The 15,183-nt window shown below is 42.2% G+C and overlaps 2 protein-coding genes across 5 annotated transcripts in view; both read left to right on the forward strand.

Annotated features, from left to right (window-relative positions):
* ubr7 (ubiquitin protein ligase E3 component n-recognin 7) overlaps nucleotides 1–2,071 on the forward strand; it is a 15,513-nt gene extending 13,442 nt beyond the window's left edge. For all 3 annotated transcript variants that reach the window (XM_031314846.2, XM_035995621.1, XM_031314835.2), the window contains exon 12: nucleotides 1,906–2,071. In XM_031314846.2, the coding sequence (XP_031170706.1) occupies nucleotides 1,906–1,995 (90 nt within the window). In that variant the 3' untranslated portion in view covers nucleotides 1,996–2,071. The remainder of the gene's footprint in view (nucleotides 1–1,905) is intronic.
* A 7,404-nt stretch (nucleotides 2,072–9,475) lies between these two features.
* On the forward strand, nucleotides 9,476–12,758 carry si:dkey-85n7.8 (COX8 domain-containing protein). Of its 2 annotated transcripts, XR_004895958.1 has the most exons (3): nucleotides 9,476–9,715; nucleotides 12,172–12,617; nucleotides 12,687–12,758. XR_004895958.1 is itself a non-coding variant. In XM_031314823.2 (2 exons), exons 1-2 carry the CDS (start codon nucleotides 9,587–9,589, stop codon nucleotides 12,283–12,285), a joined length of 243 nt encoding a protein of 80 aa, XP_031170683.1. In that variant the 5' UTR covers nucleotides 9,476–9,586; the 3' UTR covers nucleotides 12,286–12,680. The 2 variants fall into 2 exon arrangements, 1 of the variants encoding a protein (XP_031170683.1); XM_031314823.2 differs by lacking the exon at nucleotides 12,687–12,758 and having other exon boundaries at nucleotides 12,172–12,680.
* The last annotated feature ends 2,425 nt before the right edge of the window (nucleotides 12,759–15,183 follow it).

Below are 15,183 nucleotides of genomic sequence, written 5' to 3' on the forward strand. Positions count from 1 at the left end.
GTTGAGCCGGGAAACATGGCTAAAAGAGCTCTACAGTGAACAGATGTGCTGGGCGAGCCGTCAGTCGGTGGACGCTAACAGAAGCTAGCTGGCGTAAGCTGACAGCTGACCAACGCTACCAAGTGATCGGCAGAGACAGGGAGTACATGTATTTCAAAGAGTCCGGCAGTTGTGGCAGACGAAGGTCCAGTCGGGAGTTTGGATGGAGAGTCCACTGAAGTCCACTGTGGTCTGAAGGGCTAATCCTCGCTAGATCACTAGCTAGCAGTAACCGTTAGTCGGGACGTTGACAGCTAACGTTAGCCAGCTGAAGCTAACAGTCGCTCGATGGTGAGTAACGTACGTTACACAGGCTGGCAGCAGCACAGAGTCCAGAGATGATAAGTGGGGGGTAGAAAGGTGTTGAGAACGACCAACACCTAATCTTAAACTTAGGGTACTTAATTTACTAAAAAACACAACAAAATATTAATTTTGCGGATTGTGAAGGGCGATATTCACGGCAGCGTCTTCATGTTCCAACGTACATTTTTTTTTGAAGTGTTTCGGAGTATCCTCCAGGCATATGGACTTTTAACCCTGGTGTTGTCCTCGGGTCAGATTAGTTTTATGGGTTCCATACAACCAGTGGTTAAATTGGTTAAATTCGGGGCTCTCTGGGACTCAGCCCCGGCACATAAGCCTGCTGGTTTGTGTCTGGATGTGCCTGCTTACAGTCAGTTGCATACTGGAGATATGTCCCATACAATTTGATGAAAGTGATGCTTTTGAAAACATGATATCTCTGACAATAAATGAAAGATTTTTGAAATGGCGTGTCTTTGTCTCGGTGGAGCCGAGATGAGAACAATCAGAACACGGCAACAACCCGCGCAGCACTGCAGACAATTCACCACTGCGGGCAACTACATAAAGCCTAAGTGTCTACGTCGGTAGGATTAACAGATAAAATGCCTTCTCCTAAAGCTAAAAACCTGCATCGGTGGAAGCCCGGTGCTCGGAAACTCCAAAGGCCGCTACGAGTTCATCTTATACCGGTCCTCGCCGTCGCATCTCCTCCAGCGGCAGGGCCCCTAGAGCGAGCGTTGTGTGTGTGTGTGTGTGTGTGTGTGTGTGTGTGTGTGTGTGTGTGTGTGTGTCTTGTAGTAAAGAGAGTGAATGGGAGAAGGAAGTTTGTGTGTTGTGGACCTGGTCACCACAGACCCAGATCTTCTCAGCTGTTGCTCCTGTCATATGCTGCACTGTCTCTTCATGTGGCACATTATGTTTGGCACATTGTATGGGTCACTTATTATATCATAACAAGGTAATGCAATGTGTAATCAAGTGATGACCCAGTTTAAGCCCTGCATACAACGTTCTATGCAAGTAATATTAATGATTACTTTTATTGAATTTGGGGTGGGCATATTTTCCTGCTTTTTTGTCCTTTGCCAATCACACCTATGAAAATTAAATGTTTACATTTAGATGTTATTTAATACATTATTTTATCACACAATATATTCTAAACCAAGCCATGTTTGCACAGTTAAATGTTAAATTGTTATTCTGTTTTTTTATGTTAAACTATATTTTAACTAATGAACCCTCGTTTATGTCGTCTTCAACGCGAGACGTCAAAACAAAAGGCTTTTTTAAATGCTTTCTACCTGGAAGAACCAAATGTTAGTTATTGTCTTTGTTACTGTGGTCATACACGGTGGGACATTAAACTTTAGCATTATTATTTCCATCGGTACCTGAACTCGTCTCTCTGCGACCAGTCGACGAACAGTTTCAGATCTGATTTGGGCTTTTATTATTTTACTGATCTACCAGCATTATTGATTATTAATTATTAGTGTTTAAAACCTCAGTGTGTCCTGGTTTGTTTATTATTATTATTATTATTGTTTGTTAAAGGTGGTGACGTCTGAGGACATCCGTCAGTTCTTCGAGCAGCAGCAGAGTCGTAAGAGACGGCGAGACGACGGACGCTTCTACAGCCCCTGAACGCCTCCGTCCTCCGTCTGTTTCTGTTTTTAATGTTTCCTTTTTAATGAAAATTAATAAAAGTCAGTCAGCTGAATCCTGATTGGTTATTGATTGATTATTGATGATCTGTGCAGAGTGAGCCAAGGAAATTATATATATATATATATATATATATATATATATATATATATATATATATATACACACACACACACACACACACACACACACACACACACACACACACACACACACACGAGGGCATGGACTAGTGTTTAAAGGTCGCGCTGTAACAATAGGTTTTTGATTTTGGAGATCTGATATGGAGGAACAACACTCACTCCGTCAGCTGTTTGCAGATGTAATCAGCTGATAGTTGACCAGCTGCCGTCTCTTTATCAGTTTAACAGTCGCTGTCGGCTGGAAACATTTTGTAATAATTAGGGGTCCAAGCCCGAGGGGGCGGAGCTGTGGAACCCTATTGCTTTCCTAAGGATTATTATTTTTCCGTTGATAAAACTGATGCTACAGCCTAAACCGTACATGGTGGGGGGGGGGTGCCGTTTCCAGGACTGTTCCAGGGGTCTCATTTATAAAATGGTGCGTAGGATCCTTACTATAAGTGTACGTACGCCCAAAATGGCGTACGCCAAAAAGAGGTCAGATTTATAAACCGTGTGTACGCACACCTGTAAGCAAAGTTCCCTTTATACAGTCATGGCCAAAAGTGTTGGCACCCCTGAAATTTTTCCAGAAAATCAAGTATTTCTCACAGAAAAGTATTGCATTAACACATGTTTTGCTATACACATGTTTATTCCCTTTGTGTGTATTGGAACAAAACAAAAAAAGAAGGAAAAAAAGCAAATTGGACATAATTGCACACAAAACTCCAAAAATGGGCTGGACAAAATTATTGGCACCCTTTCAAAATTGTGGATAAATAAGATTGTTTTAAAGCATGTGATGCTCCTTTAAACTCACCTGGGGCAAGTAACAGGTGTGGGCAATATAACAATCACACCTGAAAGCAGATAAAAAGGAGAGAAGTTGACTTAGTCTGTGCATTGTGTGTCTGTGTGATACCACACTAAGCATGGACAACAGAAAGAGGAGAAGAGAACTGTCTGAGGACTTGAGAACCAAAATTGTGGAAAAATATCAACAATCTCAAGGTTACAAGTCCATCTCCAGAGATCTAGATGTTCCTTTGTCCACAGTGCGCAGCATTATCAAGAAGTTTGCAACCCATGGCACTGTAGCTAATCTCCCTGGACGTGGACGGAAGAGAAAAATTGAGGAAAGGTTGCAACGCAGGATAGTCCGGATGGTGGATAAGCAGCCCCAAACAAGTTCCAAAGAAATTCAAGCTGTCCTGCAGGCTCAGGGTGCATCAGTGTCAGCACGAACTATCCGTCGACATTTGAATGAAATGGAACGCTATGGCAGGAGACCCAGGAGGACCCCACTGCTGACACAGAGACATAAAAAAGCAAGACTACAGTTTGCCAAAATGTACTTGAATAAGCCAAAATCCTTCTGGGAAAACGTCTTGTGGACAGATGAGACCAAGATAGAGCTTTTTGGTAAAGCACATCATTCTACTGTTTACCGAAAACAGAATGAGGCCTACAAAGAAAAGAACACAGTACCTACAGTCAAATATGGTGGAGGTTCAAAGATGTTTTGGGGTTGTTTTGCTGCCTCTGGCTCATGAAATCTGAGGATTACCAAAGGATTTTGGGTCGCAATGTAGGGCCCAGTGTCAAAAAGCTGGGTTTGCGTCCGAGATCGTGGGTCTTCCAGCAGGACAATGACCCCAAACATACTTCAAAAAGCACACAGAAATGGATGGCAACAAAGCGCTGGAGAGTTCTGAAGTGGCCAGCAATGAGTCCAGATCTAAATCCCATTGAACACCTGTGGAGAGATCTTAAAATTGCTGTTGGGAAAAGGCGCCCTTCCAATATGAGAGACCTGGAGCAGTTTGCAAAGGAAGAGTGGTCCAAAATTCCGGGTGAGAGGTGTAAGAAGCTTATTGATGGTTATAGGAAGCGATTGATTTCAGTTATTTTTTCCAAAGGGTGTGCAACCAAATATTAATTTAAGGGTGCCAATAATTTTGTCCAGCCCATTTTTGGAGTTTTGTGTGCAATTATGTCCAATTTGCTTTTTTTTCCTTCTTTTTTTGTTTTGTTCCAATACACACAAAGGGAATAAACATGTGTTAATGCAATATTTTTCTATGAGAAATACTTGATTTTCTGGAAAAATTTCAGGGGTGCCAACACTTTTGGCCATGACTGTAAATCACAGATTACCTACAAGTGTGCGTATGTGAACGCGCCTCTTATCCCGCCCTGTACACGCCCATTTTTAACCATAAATAGTCAATGCAGAGCAGCTCGTGAATGGTGATCAGTATGTTAATGACAGAGAATGGCGGAGAAAAAGCAAAAAACTTCTCAGACGCTTGTGAATTGCTACAAATTGAATTATAACTTCGGCCTGTTCTTGCACAGTGTAGGGAAACCTGATCTATAACTACCTATATTAATAATACCTTCCCAAACGGCAGGCATTACGGCACTCAGGGACAGCTTCGATATACCAGACATATATAATAAGATTTAACAGAACTATATTTTATATCCAAACAAGCCTTAGTGATAAAGGTAAAGATTATATATAATATTTATATAAAAAACACTTATCTGTCTGACATTTCCCTCTGGAAACAGCCGGTTTCCCCCAGAGTGGCGAGGACCTGTATTTGGACCGGGATGGACTGGTTCCGACGCGTTGCCCTCTCTACTGGACCCAGTTCAGTACATAGATCCAAGAGCTCAGCTTTAGGGAATCTAAATCGTCATATTAGCCAGTCATGGTCATTGTCCCTGAAGTCTCTTTCTCTCCTGATTCTTCCGTTAGCGTAGTCCTCCTGCAGGGCAGCAGGGCCATCATGCAGCATTACACACAGGGGTCACCGCAGTATTTATATGTTTACAACATATTGTGATTGTTAACACCTTGTCAAAATCACAGCATCAACTAGTGGTCCCCCACCCCGAGATACAATTTGAAGATGAAAGAAAGTGTAATAGGCAAACAGGTAGGGAATGAGTCCTTACCCCAAGTGAAGGAGTTCAAATACCTTGGGGTCTTGTTCGCGAGTGAGGGGACAATGGAGCGGGAGATTGGTCGGAGAATCGGCGCAGCGGGTGCGGTATTACACTGAGGTGGTTCGGGCATCTGGTAAGGATGCCCCCTGGGCGCCTCCCTAGGGAGGTGTTCCAGGCACGTCCAGCTGGGAGGAGGCCTCGGGGAAGACCCAGGACTAGGTGGAGGGATTATATCTCCAACCTGGCCTGGGAACGCCTCGGGATCCCCCAGTCAGAGCTGGTTAATGTGGCTCGGGAAAGGGAAGTTTGGGGTCCCCTGCTGGAGCTGCTACCCCGCGACCCGAGACCGGATAAGCGGACGAAGATGGATGGATGGATGAAGAACGTGTAATAGGCAAACACACTTTTCTTCATGCAGGTTTTGTCATGAACAGTATTAAAGTTCAGACTGATAACGAGGACATTAAGGGTAACGATTGCGTGACAGCTTAACGGCTGTATTTCCAGACTTTGACATTTGATGATATATGCACAGTATTAAAGACATATATTTAGTTATTTAGGCTACACTGTGTTCTGCAGTTATCTAATGCTAGGGTATTTGAAGTTATCCTGTATTCCATGGAGTCGGGCCATCTCCTCCTCCTGCGCTCCGTAGCGGACTCTGTGACGGCGAGACAACGCCGATTCAACATTAAGAACAACTTTTTATTTAAGGTTTGAGTTGGAGGTGTTTATGGAACAATTATCACTCAGTAGAAGCACAAATGCCACTGCTGGATTTAATCTCCATGGTAACGTGGATGATATGGAGTGAAAAAATGTGCGTGAGGCATCAATACTTGAACATATTAAGAGTAATCATTCCCACATTTACTTTCTGCAGTCTGACTTCAGTTCACCACCTCACCATCTGCGTTGCCAATTCCTATTGTCTCCAAAATGTGCGTACGCATGGGTCAGAGTTTACAGGGAGGAACATGGGTCAGAGTTTACAGGGAGGAACATGGGTCAGAGTTTGGTGGAGGAACATGGGTCAGAGTTTACAGGGAGGAACATGGGTCAGAGTTTGGTGGAGGAACATGGGTCGTGATTTATCTTAAACCTACAGGGGCCTGTTGCACAAAACCAGGATAAGGGATTAAGCCGGGATATTCAGGTTATCCTGGATGAATTTAGCTTTGACTTGGTTGCACAAAAGCAGGTTGACTTAAACCCAGCCAAGTAACCATGGAGATTTATTCTTTGCAGCTAGCCTGTTCCAGAGCAGGCTAACAGCCAGGCTAACAGCCAGACTAACAGACAGGCTAACAGACAGGCTAACAGCCAGGCTAACAGCCAGGCTAACAGCCAGCCAGGCTAAGATTAATCCTGGAGTCTGATGTGTTAAATCAGCTGCTGTTCTGATCATAAATAAACGTGTTTAACAGTTATTCGGTTGTCTTCTGAATGTGTTCCACTTTATTTTTATTAACATGCATTAGGCTACTTGTCACTATTACTGTCACGAGTTTGATTTAAATCCTACTATTGCAGTTCTATACATGGTAAGAAATGGGTGCACATGCGCCGGAGATAAAGTGGGACGATACGGAGGAAATGGGCTTTTCCTCCGCTGCTCTCCCCAAGAATTTGCCCCGTGCAACGTGGAGAGGCGGGGGGAGGCAGGGGGATCCTCCCACACCGTGCAGCGGACTCTAAAGGAGACTTTTAGCGTCAATAACGACGACAATGGCACCTGACCAAACGTCCGTATTTTACGAGATGGGAGTGGGAATGTGTTGGAACGCCACAAAGCTTCTTAATCTTTTTATTTTGGTGCTGTCACTTGTCATCTTCGAGCTTGGGAGTGAGATAAAAAATATGAATTATAGGCCACATTGTTTTACAGATATGCTTACAGTGTGTATTGAAGTCACTTACTTCTTTTTCTAGTTTTTGTCCAGTCATGTTTGTTCTGTATGAACATTAATTGTAGAAAGATATTTAGAATAAGACACAGCTTATAGAGATTGGTGCATATGGTGGTAAAACATATTCTCTCATTATGAATAAGGGTTTGAAATTAAGCCTAGTCCTTAGGGTAAATTTCCCGAGGAACATTAATTCCCTCTGCTCACTTTTGAGGCACAGTAGGCTAAATAATAATACATTTTATTTATATAGTACTTTACAGGCTACTCAAAGAAACTTTACAGTAAAACCAGCACATTTAGCACATAGAAACAGATACAGCAATAAAACCAACACATAAAACAAGCATATTAAAGCAATTAAAACAGAATGTACAACTTTGTAAAAACGTGGAGTGACTAGTAGATTTTTTAAAATCCATACGGATTCAGTCGGTCCGGTATTGTGTGTCGGGCTTTTTCTCTCTGTCTGATAACAACAGTATATATGGCTGTTGTTTTCCCTTTTTGCATATTATATGTTTCACCTCCTCGTAATTTTCCATTAAAAGCTGCTGCTCAGCGGGTGAAACATATGCCGCACACGTCTTTTCCATTTCTGCATCAGTAAATCTGTGATCGATGCCGTGGTCTATTTAAGAAAGCCGTGGACGTGCACTTATCCCAGCTATCTACACCTGGCTTGACATAGCTTCACCTTCTCATCCTGGCTCGGCAAACGTGCAACCGATTAGGCCGCGATGACCAGAGCACACTAAGTCAAGCTGCGCTTTTTCAGTTATCCTGGATTTCTTCATTCTACTTTTGTGCAACAGGCCCCTGATCTGCATGAGACTTGGCACATAGCATCTACAGAAGGACCTGACCAAAAGTTATCAAAAGAATTTTGCTATGTTTAAGTATGCGCAGTTTACGACCAAACCTATTTTCGTTGCTAGCTACCAAACACTCATTTTAGCATATCTCAGCCAAATTAAATGCTATCAGAGAATAATTCGAGATTATTATTCAGCATCCAACTACAATGCTCTGTACCAAATTTGGCGAAGATCGGCCATTAGGGGGCGCTATAATCAATGTGTTTTGGCAGATAACTCAATGCATGTAAATGGGACGTTTGCGATTGCAATTTCTCTGCCGTAGTAATTGGTATTACCATGAAACTTGTGATGCTTGTTTGGCATGCCGCTCTGAGGCTCCGTACCAAATTTGGTGAAGATCGATCTTTAGGGGGCGCTATAGTCAACGTAGACTTAAGTTTTGGCCCTTTTACTCAAACAATGTTAATGGGATTTGCAACGGCAACGTACTACAGACCTCGCAGCTCACACCTCTTGATATTTCCTGACGTTTGCCTCCCCACCGTTACGCTTTAAGTCCCGCTTTCGCACGCTCCTCGGGTCGTTGGGGGCGACTCGCGCCGGGAAGGCTTGGACCCCGTCATAACTGCTTGCAGTTCTAGTTATTATTATAATTATAATTTTAAAAGTGCTTTTCAAAAATAAGTTACAAAGTGCTTTACATTCATTAAAAGAGAAAACAACAAAATGACAGTTACTAACCAATAAAAAGCAAGTGTAGACTGTGTACTGTCTGATCTCTTTTAGTTTCGGAGGAGAGGCCTTAAATGTGATGATTTAAAAGGAGCCAATGGAGTGATGGGTTCTGGTTCTGGTTCTGAGTCTAGGTTTGTTAGGGTTTTGTTGAGAGAGACATGAGAAAAGTGCAGAAATCTAACCGAGAGGAAATGAATGCGTGTTTGACTGTTTCCTAGTTTAAAGTAAAGTCAGTTTACCTCAGAGAAGTAAGACGAAAACGTCTCGTTACTCTTGTAATATCTCTGTGAACCCACAGACAGACTTTATGAAATACTTAAACATCAGTGAAAAAGGACATTAATCAACATGAACCCAACATGTAAATGTGCCAGATGTAGCCGTGCATTATTTGCATCGGCAGACCCTGGCAGGTTGATGGCCTAAAACATTAGATACAGAAATACAACACATAAGCATATAACAACAACACATATAGACAGGTAAAATGACTACTGCAGAGGATGACAGCTGGCAGGTAGATGAAGTATTATATACAGTACACACATTAAAATACAGAAGCACAGCCAGAGACGTAACCATAGCAGCAAACACAAACACATTATTCCTGATTATGGCAGCATATTAGGTTAAAATCATCCAGTCAGCAGTCTGCTAACCCGTACCCAGTCTGCTGGGATTGCCCCCCCCTCTCCCTCTCCCTCTCCCTCTCCTCTCCCTTTCCTCTCCCTCTCCCCTCCCTCTCCCTTTCCTCTCCCTCTCCCTCTCTCTCTCCCCTCCCTTTCCTCTCCTTCTCCCTCTCCTCTCCCTCTCCCCTCTCCTCTCCTCTCCCTCTCCCCTCCCTCTCCCTCTCCCCTCCCTCTCCCTCTCCTCTCCCCCTCCTCTCCCTCTCCCCCTCTCCCCCCCTGAACACACCATCAGCAAACGGAGAACAAGAAGTCAGACTCCGTGGAGAAGAAGACTTCAGAGTATTGTTCTTCAGACTATCAGAGTCCAACAGGTGTTTGTTGTCTTGACGATGGTGAGCGCTATCCTGAGGATGATGGGAAATCGTTCTGCTTCGACTTTGACTCGTCCAAAAGAAATCCTGAAAGAGACAAAGAAGATGATTTACAGCAAACCTCCGAAGAACAAGATCGGAGCCGCAGTAAGTCTGACAGACCATAATACTATATATATTTATATATTTACATACTATATATATATATATATATATATATATGTGTGTGTGTGTGTGTGTTTGTGTGTTTTGTGTGTGTTTGTGTGTGTGTTTTGTGTGTTTGTGTGTGTGTGTTTGTGTGTGTGTGTGTGTGTGTGTACGTTTGTGTGTGTGTGTGTGTGTTTGTGTGTGTGTTTTGTGTGTTTGTGTGTGTGTTTTTTATGTGTATGTGTGTGTGTTCAGAGTAAATCATCGGAGCTCAAAGAGAAGATACAGTTTATTATGATTATTATTTATTATTATCTTTGAGTTACTCTGATATTATTATTATATTCAGGTGAAGTTACTCTGATATTATTATTATATTCAGATGACGATACTCTGATATTATTATTATATTCAGGTGAAGTTACTCTGATATTATTATTATATTCAGGTGAAGTTACTCTGATATTATTATTATATTCAGGTGAAGTTACTCTGATATTATTATTATATTCAGGTGAAGTTACTCTGATATTATTATTATATTCAGATGACGATACTCTGATATTATTATTATATTCAGGTGAAGTTACTCAGATATTATTATTATATTCAGATGAAGTTACTCTGGTCTTATTATTATATTATATTATTAATACAATATCAGCTTAATCTCTAATGCATCTTAAAGAACTAACTATATATTTAAATAAGAAGCTTCTTATTTAAATATATGATTTAAATATATAATTAGTTTCTGAGACGCCTGTTTCCTGTTAGAGTAGCTTGGTGTCTGCGTGGATCAAAGAGGAGAGAGAAGACAGACACGTCTGGTTTTCCTGGGTGAAAGTATTAGCATGATATTATTAGATTATATTTAATTATATTTAGCTGACTCTGTGGTTAGCTGTTAGTGATGGCAGAGAGAGAAACTGTTTAACTGTTGAAGTTTGTTTCTGACGATGACGGTGCTTGAATTGAGGTAGTAGGTACAACCAAATATCGTCAATTAGAGTTGAGCCGGATACTCGGCTGAAACGAGTATCCGGTACGGATAAAGCACTTTTGCCGAGTACGAGTATTATACGAGTAATACGAGTCAATATCTGTGCTCGGATTGAATAAAAATCCTCATTGGGTAGCTGACTGTGTCTGTGTTCTGTGATAGGCTAGTCGTCACAGAGCCCCTCCCCTACACACATACAGAGGTATTGTGTTGTTGTGTCCCGCTCTGCTCACTCACACAGAACTCTGTCTCTCTCTCCCTCTCTCTGTCTCTCCCTCAGTCACTCAGGTTTGCCGGTCTTTTCCGTTAACGTTTAGGGTTTCTTCAGCTTCAGTTTTTTTTTTTAATTTGGTTTGTAGTGCTTCCTTATTAACCAGTAGAGTTCTGGTAAACGTGGGGTTTGTAGTACTTCCTTATTAACCAGTAGAGTTCTGGTAAACGTGGGGTTTGTAGTACTTCCTTATTAACCAGTAGAGTTCTGGTAAACGTGGGGTTTGTAGTACTTCCTTATTAACCAGTAGAGTTCTGGTAAACGTGGGGTTTGTTCAGACGTGGTTCTTGGTAGAATGGGACTCGCGTTGCGTCTCTGCCTGTCTTTTTTCTTTTTTAAACCGTCAGCTGGCTCTAAACAGATCTGAAAAACAGCGTCGGACTATTTGATCCGTAGAACACAGTCCCCCCTGCCCCCCTCTCTCTCTCTCTTTCTCTCTCTCTCTCTCTCTCTCTCTCTCTTGCTCTCTCTCACACACACACACAGACACACACATACCTGGTGTGGAAATTAAAAAAAAAAAAAAGAACCAAAAAAAAAAAAAAAGTGTGATTTTATGATCACACTGATCATAAAAAAATTAAAAGTTATGTTGAGTATGAAAACTCTTGTTCATTACATTTTACTTCATAATTCAACCTCATGTGTTGTATTCATTGTTCTTGTTCTGTATATAGTTTGTTTGTTATCGTGATCTGAAGCTCAATGCTGATGCTGTCATGGAAATAGTTTTCTAATCAGCAATAAATATAACAATTTCTGATCAACCCATATCAATTGCATGCTTAAAATAACATACCGGTTATAGCCCCGCCCATTTCAAGACAAACCGACCCACTTCTGGATTAAACCCCGCCCACTTCCGGGTTAGGCCCCGCCCAGTCCGAGTACAGATACAGATACAGATAATTCATATGGTTAACAGATACAGATACAGATAATGCTGTACTCGCTCATCCCTATCGTCAATACTAAACAAAGGGCATTATTATTATTATTATTATTATTATTATTATTATTATTATATAACTCTATATCTTCTTAACCGTCTCCAGTACTACCCTCTGAGTAACTAAAGATAGGGCATTATATATATATATATATATATATAAACTTGTGATTGTTTTTGGATGATGTTTGAGACGGATCTCTTCTCTGATTGGCTGTTTTCTGTTTCTGAAGCAAAGCTTCTTCGTTATGTCGGTGTTTGCGGCGGCCATGTTGACGCCAGCTGCCTGGATCCTTCATCACCTGCCGGAGTACCGCCAGCGGTCCAAACAGAGACCCAGAGACTGATCTTCATCCTCCTCCTCTTCATCAACACATCAATATATCAGATATATGTTTCTTAATTCATCTGTAATATTGTTCTTTAATCAGTTAAAGTTAAATCATGTTTAATCTAATTATTGTCCAGAGTTAACTAAGATGTTCTTCTGTTGTAAATGCCCTTCAGTAAGGAAGTCAAGTTTATTTGTAGATCACTTATTCCAGACAAAGTCACAAAGTGCTTCAAAGGCCAACTTACATTTGTTTAAGGGCTATGTTTCCAGGGTTTAAAGCTCCAGTGGTGTCTGAGACTGGACGTACTCAGGTAGTAACTCACCGTACTCTGGTAGTAACTCACCGTACTCTGGTAGTAACTCACCAAGATACTCTGGTAGTAACTCACCGTACTCTGGTAGTAACTCACCAAGATACTCAGGTAGTAACTCACCAAGATACTCTGGTAGTAACTCACCGTACTCTGGTAGTAACTCACCAAGATACTCTGGTAGTAACTCACCAAGATACTCTGGTAGTAACTCACCAAGATACTCTGGTAGTAACTCACCGATGTACTCTGGTAGTAACTCACCAAGATACTCTGGTAGTAACTCACCAAGATACTCTGGTAGTAACTCACCGATGTACTCTGGTAGTAACTCACCAAGATACTCTGGTAGTAACTCACCAAGATACTCTGGTAGTAACTTACCAAGATACTCTGGTAGTAACTCACCGTACTCTGGTATTAATTCACCGAGGTACTCTGGTAGTAACTCACCGAGGTCCTCTGGTAGTAACTCACCAAGACTCTGGTAGTAACTCACCGAGGTACTCTGGTAGTAACTCACCAAGATACTCTGGTAGTAACTCACCGAGGTACTCCGTTAGTAACTCACCGAGGTACTCCGTTAGTAACTCACCGACGTCCTCTGGTAGTAACTCACGAGGTACTCTTGTAGTAACTCACCGAGGTCTTCCGGTAGTAACTCACGAGGTACTCCAGTAGTAACTCACCGAGGTACTCCGGTAGTAACTCACCGAGGTACTCCGGTAGTAACTCACCGAGGTACTCTGGTAGTACCTCTGGTAGTAACTCACCGAGGTACTCCAGTAATAACTCACCGAGGTACTCCAGTAGTAACTCACGGATGTACTCCAGTAGTAACTCACCGAGGTACTCCAGTAGTAACTCACCGAGGTACTCCGTTAGTAACTCACCAAGGTACTCCGTTAGTAACTCACCGAGGTACTCTGGTAGTAACTCACCGAGGTACTCCGGTAGTAACTCACCAAGGTACTCCGGTAGTAACTCACCGAGGTACTCTGGTAGTAACTCACCGAGGTACTCCGTTAGTAACTCACCAAGGTACTCTGGTAGTAACTCACCGAGGTACTCCGTTAGTAACTCACCGAGGTACTCCGGTAGTAACTCACCGAGGTACTCCGGTAGTAACTCACCGAGGTACTCCGGTAGTAACTCACCAAGGTACTCCGGTAGTAACTCACCAAGGTACTCCGGTAGTAACTCACCGAGGTACTCTGGTAGTAACTCACCGAGGTACTCCGTTAGTAACTCACCAAGGTACTCTGGTAGTAACTCACCGAGGTACTCCGTTAGTAACTCACCGAGGTACTCCGGTAGTAACTCACCGAGGTACTCTGGTAGTAACTCACCGAGGTACTCCGTTAGTAACTCACCGAGGTACTCCAGTAGTAACTCACCAAGGTACTCTGGTAGTAACAAAAGTTCCTTTTATTTCTCAATTTCTGCTCAAGGAGCTTTGTTTATTTTCTTTTTGAGTGCCTTGAGCTGCTTTTTAATGATCGCTAATTTAGGTTAACTGTAGTTAACAAAGCCTGCAAGTCTCTCTTTAGATGAATTTTGTGGCCCCTTTATTTGTGATTAAGGATCAGGTTTAACCTGCGAAGCCACTTCCGAGCGTCCACACACCATCTGAAACTCAACCTCAACAAGACTGAGCTCCTTTTCCTTCCAGGGAAGGGCTCTCCTACCCAAGACCTGACTATAACAATTGACAACTCTGTAGTAGTCCCCACCAAGACTGCTAGAAACCTGGGTGTGACACTTGACGACCAACTCTCCTTCACTGCTAACATCGCTGCAACCACCCGATCGTGTAGATACATGCTGCATAACATCAGAAGGATACGTCCCCTTCTAACGCAGAAGGAGGCTCAGGTTCTGGTTCAGGCTCTAGTCCTCTCACGTCTAGACTACTGCAACTACTGCGACGGCATCACGCATGCTGTTCTGGAGGAACACCTTCAGCACATGTAGATCAGACTGGAGATGCTTCATGCTTCACTCCGCCACGGCGAGCCAGCTAGCGGGTTTGGTGATCCCCTGGATGTTACCACGGAGCACTGTACTCTTTCTGCTAATGTTACTGCTGCATCGCTTCCTGATTCCTTAAATACGGAACCACAGAACGCACATGCGTTAATGTTGCTTAAAAAGAATGAGTGGCATTAAAAAGAACTTGCATTAATATAACTTAACTCAATTATTTATGGGAAAATCCAATTAAAAAAGGTAAATCTGCAGGTTTTACTCAATATATGTCTGAACATGTTTCAGTTTTAATGAAACTGAAGCTCCTTTTTATTATTATTATTATTATTATCATAAATACTCATGCTAACATCAGCCAAATGTAATGTGTGTTGTGTCTCAATAAGAGCAGCTTGTTTCTCTCGTCATGGAGCTGCATGTTCACGTTTCTCTCCAGTTAAAAATATTAAACATAATGATGTTCTGCAGTTTGTACAAACAGGAAGTGTTTGTGTGTTTAAAGATAGAATAAAGCCTCAGTTTGTGAGTTTGAAGGTCTCTGTTTGTTTAGTTTGTTCTGCTGGGTTTCCAGAGTTAATCACTTCCTGTTTGAGAACATCAGTTCCCACAGC

Source organism: Sander lucioperca, chromosome 19 (assembly GCF_008315115.2).
Source record: "Sander lucioperca isolate FBNREF2018 chromosome 19, SLUC_FBN_1.2, whole genome shotgun sequence".
Classification (NCBI taxonomy): Eukaryota; Metazoa; Chordata; class Actinopteri; order Perciformes; family Percidae; genus Sander; species Sander lucioperca.

Excerpts from the sequence above, each read along its gene's own strand:
- si:dkey-85n7.8 (XM_031314823.2), top strand. The coding sequence starts at position 9,587 with ATGGTGAGCGCTATCCTGAGGATGATGGGAAATCGTTCTGCTTCGACT. Across the intron at positions 9,716-12,171 it reads AGAACAAGATCGGAGCCGCA|CAAAGCTTCTTCGTTATGTC; the intron begins GTAAGTCTGACA and ends CTGTTTCTGAAG.